The sequence below is a fragment of the Apis dorsata genome, unplaced genomic scaffold (assembly GCF_000469605.1).
Source record: "Apis dorsata unplaced genomic scaffold, Apis dorsata 1.3 scaffold_82, whole genome shotgun sequence".
Taxonomy (NCBI): Eukaryota; Metazoa; Arthropoda; class Insecta; order Hymenoptera; family Apidae; genus Apis; species Apis dorsata.
Window position 1 is genome coordinate 77,002 of NW_006263380.1, and position 4,548 is coordinate 81,549.

A 4,548-nucleotide genomic window follows, 5' to 3' on the forward strand; every position below is an offset into this window, starting at 1 on the left:
CTCGGTGGTATCGGAATCGCCTCCGGTGGATCAGCCTTGATCCTGTTTGCCAGGTGAGCAAGGAACGCGTGAAAGTGGTACCGTGACCTTTCCGGCTTGCACTTGGTACCGCTTCGGCGTTGACCTTAGCACGAGTTTCGGCGTTCCGTGGATCGCAACGAAAGCACGAGCCACGCGAAAAAATAAACGGGCTGCGATTGTATGGGCCGGCCGGCTCACGTGTCGCGTACGATGGCAAGGTCGTTAGCATGGGGAACGAGTTTTCAGCAGCCGTGACGACGAAGGTGTCGACGAATTCAATTTTCACACTGACTCACGCGCATCGAAATTCTTTTTTTTTTTTTTTTCCCCTCCCTCCTCCCTTCTTCTTCCTTTCGGAACGTTAAAAACGGCTAGATAATCTCTCCTCTGTTCCTATCTATTAGAGGATAATAATTCGAAATATATATATATATATATATATGTTTAGAGAAGATTTCGTGAGGAGATTTTTTTTCTTTCTTTCTTTCTTTCTTTTTTTTTCCTTTTTTTTTCTTCGTCACGGCGAGAGTTACGTAATCGTTGGACACGTCGAGAGTTTTTGAATAATAATTAAAAGTATCGAAGTATCGAACGAGGCAATTTGCATGGTGAACGAGTCGTCGAGTAGGTAGGGACGAGAGGAGATGTCCGATTAATTCCGAGCGATGGAAGATTATTTTTTATTTTTATTTTTTATTATTATTATTTTTATTATTATTACTTTTTTTTTTTTTTTTCGTTTCGATTCGAACCGATGGAAAATCCTTCGCGTCGCTTTTTCGACCGTTTCTTCGTTCGTTAAATTATTTTTAACCTTTGGAAAACTTTTGTCATTTTTCTCGCGACGAAAAAGCAAAAGAATTAAATTAAAAGAGAGAAATTTTTCTTACAGTTCTCCTTGTTTCCACCGAAGAGCAGATGATATCTGGTAAAGTTGGGCCTGGAATCGAAATGGTGTCCCTTGACGGTGAGCACTTCTCTGATGTTCTCCAGCCCATTGACGACCACGCAGGGCACGGATCCCATCCTGAGCTTGATCACCTGGCAGTCGAAGTCCCTAACAAGGTCAGCGAAAGCTTTGTAGGGTACGTCGTAGCGTCCCAGGATATGAAGGGAGCCAAGTATCGGCCACGGTTTGGGTCCAGGTGGTTCCGGTAGGGCGTGTTGGTCGCCACCCAACACGACGTTCTTCGTCGTCTTCTTGGACCTTAGGTGATCCAACAGGATGAGGGCGAGTGCCAGGAACGTGATAGCGATTAGGAAGCACGTGGTGGCTGTCAAAGGGATCATCTTCGATGCTTTCCACGCTCCTCTCGACGAGCCCCCCTTCGTCGATGCACTCACTTTACGATTTCTCACAAAGATGGGATTGGTGGCGTCTCTTTCTTTTCTCTTTCTCTTTTCCTTTTCGCGGTAGGTACCGGACCTAGGGTACCCTGGATCGCGAGAAGGCTATTTTATTCCCTGTGACCGAAAATCGACGACGAACGAAAAGCTGTTTCGGTTTCGGATCGGTTTCTCGTTTCACCACGTGCCAATTTGCGGAAAAAATTGCGGAAAGAATTTTTGCTCGTTGTCGGAATCGCAGCCGTGCGTTTGGCCTCGGTCGATCGGTTGACGAGCGAGAGAGATAGAGAGGAAAGTTGGTGGTAAAAAAACGGGTACGGTGGTAGAAGTGGAGGAAAAAGAAAGAAGAAAAAAAAAAAAAAAAAAGAATGTCACCCCGTTGATTGATTCGCGATCGGGATGATCACGAACGATCACGAACGATCACGATCGACGAGTGGAACGAGATCGATGGATTATCGGTGGATTCGCGATCGATCCGTGGCCGGTCCCGATAAACGAAAAAAAAAAAAAAAATGATGCGTGCCCGTTTGTCTGTATCGGTAGATCGGTTCGTTGGTCCGTCTGTGAACGGTCTGCCGATCTGGCTCGGTCTGTGGGGATAGGATGGTTGGTCGGCTATCTTATATAGCGGCGTAATGTAGTCAGCACATTTGCGTCGCCACACACCCCATACATATGGATTCGTGTTGAGACGAAAGGGGGAGGAGAGGTTGGTCTCTCTGTCGTACTCTGTCGTAAGTGTATATAACACAACCCGGTGTGTTGCTGGTGCTGCTGGTGCTGCTACTGCTGGTAGAGAGACGAATTTCAAGAAAGCACCGAGAGAGCCAACTCTCCAACTCTTGGAGGCGTTCGTGTGTGGAACGGGAGAGCCCGAAGAAGAAGGGCTGGAAAGGTGGAGGGAGCGGAACGGAAGGATGATAGAAGGTATGGGAGGGGAAGGGAGGGAGATCCAGAAGGAGGTGAAGGGGCTGGAGAGAGCAGGGGATCCTCCACACAGAGGATACACAGAGGGGATGTGCGGGGAGGGGGTGGGGGCACGACGTGTCGCGGAGTGGGGTCCAAGTAGGGCCCAAGCTGGGCCAGACCGGGCAACGAAGGGACGCTTCTTGCCCTTGACTTCTCTTCTTAAGGTGCCATCGGGTTTTCTGGCAGCAAGGTGGTGCGCCTCCAGTCCAACGAGCACCTCGTGAGACCGGCTACGCTCCCATCCACGCCAGACCACCGCTTTATTCCGTTCTTATTTCGATGTACCTGACGTTTGTCGATTCGGCACCTCTGCCCATGCCTCCTCCCCCCACGCCCCCCAGGCCCGTCTTCTTCCATCCCACACGCCCGATCATCCTCGCCCGAAACTTCCTTCGTTTTTCCATTTCTTCCACGCGTCTCTCTCGTTATCGGACGTTATCCGATATCGAGGGGGAAGGGGAGGGGGGCCATTCAAGGGTGCTGCATTCGAGGGTTGTTGAACGACTTCTCGTCTCGTTCTGTCTTTCGTACCGTCCATTTTCTATCGACCATGATTCGGATTTGTTTGGGAAACGATTACGATTTTTACGGTTTTTGTAGAATCGGATATACGCGATGGTCGGAGACCATGTTGCCAGTGCAATGTTTCGATCTTCCTGTTTCCCTGTTCATTGGGACGGAGGAGTTTAAAGAGGAGGAAGATCGCGATCGATGAGAGAAGATTCGTGTTCGTCGATGATTTTTATCGTAAATCGATGATCCCACGGAACGAAAAATTTTGCTTTCGTTCCATTCGAATGCAAAACATCGTATGTTGTTTACGTCTGCAAATTTCGTCATCGACATTTTTCGTTATCTCCGATCCAAGAAAATCGATCGGTTCACGAATCTGAAATTATTTCTACGGGACATTGAATGAAAGTTGCGCAATTTTGCGACGCGATCGGACGAACGATGTTCGTCGATTCGATCGAGGAAGAAAAAGAAGAAAAAGATTCTTTTTGCTGTTGAAAAATAAAATCGTCACGTTTTCCCTGCTGCAAATAATTTCGAGAAAATAATTCGAAGGAAAAGTTTAATTGTTCATCGATAGTTAATTTTGAATAAAATAATAAATTTGTTTATTCCAACAAAATCGTGTTTCGATTATTTCTGACACCACAAAATTGGAAATGAAAAAAATAAAGAAAAATGAATGATCGATAGATTATTGTCACTCCTAATAAACGAAAGAAATATCTTCTCCAAATAAAAACTAAATCTGAGATAGATTGAAGATTTTTAATAATCTCTTGATCTTCTGTCGTCCTTTAGAAGAAATTCGCAAAAATACTTGACCAATACGTCAACATTGAACATAGTAGGTCAATTCAGTAGAATCGAATTTAAGTCAGACGCAATTATTTTTTACGTTGGATCTGATCCACTTTACCGCTCGGGAACTTTCTTCGAAACGTTTTGAATTGTCAAATAACTTTCGCAAACTTATGAAACCGTATGACGTAGATTTCGTTAATGGGATCAGAAAAAGAAAAGAAAAAAAAAGAAAGAATAGTCAAAAACGACAAATATTCGATTCGTTGCCATTAAAAAAGAAACGAAGACTCCGATTCGTGCTTTAAAATATTACATATACAAATAATCAAGAGCACGGAAGTTATCGAAACGGAAGATTGGCTGACGAGACATCTTATATTTCACTTCGATGCTCTCCTTCGAACTTTATCCCTTCGAAACCAAACTCGAGTAGAATTACTATTATAACCCAATCCAAATGTACAATCCTATTTCAAAACAATAAACGAACACATAAAAATTTCGTAACACGACGCGACGTATGTAAATAAAAATTGCCTCTATTTGAAAAATATTAAACTAAAAGATGAACGAAAAGAAAAAAAGAAGAAAGGAAAGAAAGAAAAATAAAATTAGCGAAAAGAAGAGAGATTTCACGAATGTGTTCACGAATGTGTCTTCCATACATCCCTGAACGGGAAGGTATAGCCCTGAAAGCTCGGATAAGAGAAGGACGACCACGTTATCTGTGACGAAGAGGAAGCACGCGACGAAGAGTACACGCTTCGAATTTGTTTCGAATCGATGAATAAAACATGAGCTAGTGGTGTGTCGGCTATATGTGCGACTTCCCCCATCCTGGCCCTGCCACTCGGCCCCCCCACCCCTTTCCACCAGCCTTTTTTTCCCCCC

The 4,548-nt window shown here is 44.8% G+C and overlaps 1 protein-coding gene across 1 annotated transcript in view; it reads right to left on the reverse strand.

Moving 5' to 3' along the window:
* Positions 1-1,405, reverse strand: part of LOC102680693 (cytochrome P450 307a1-like) — a 5,109-nt gene extending 3,704 nt beyond the window's left edge. Inside the window, exon 1 of the mRNA XM_006610884.2 lies at positions 912-1,405. Coding sequence (XP_006610947.1) covers positions 912-1,311 — 400 coding nt within the window. The 5' untranslated portion in view covers positions 1,312-1,405. The remainder of the gene's footprint in view (positions 1-911) is intronic.
* Positions 1,406-4,548: the final 3,143 nt, after the last annotated feature.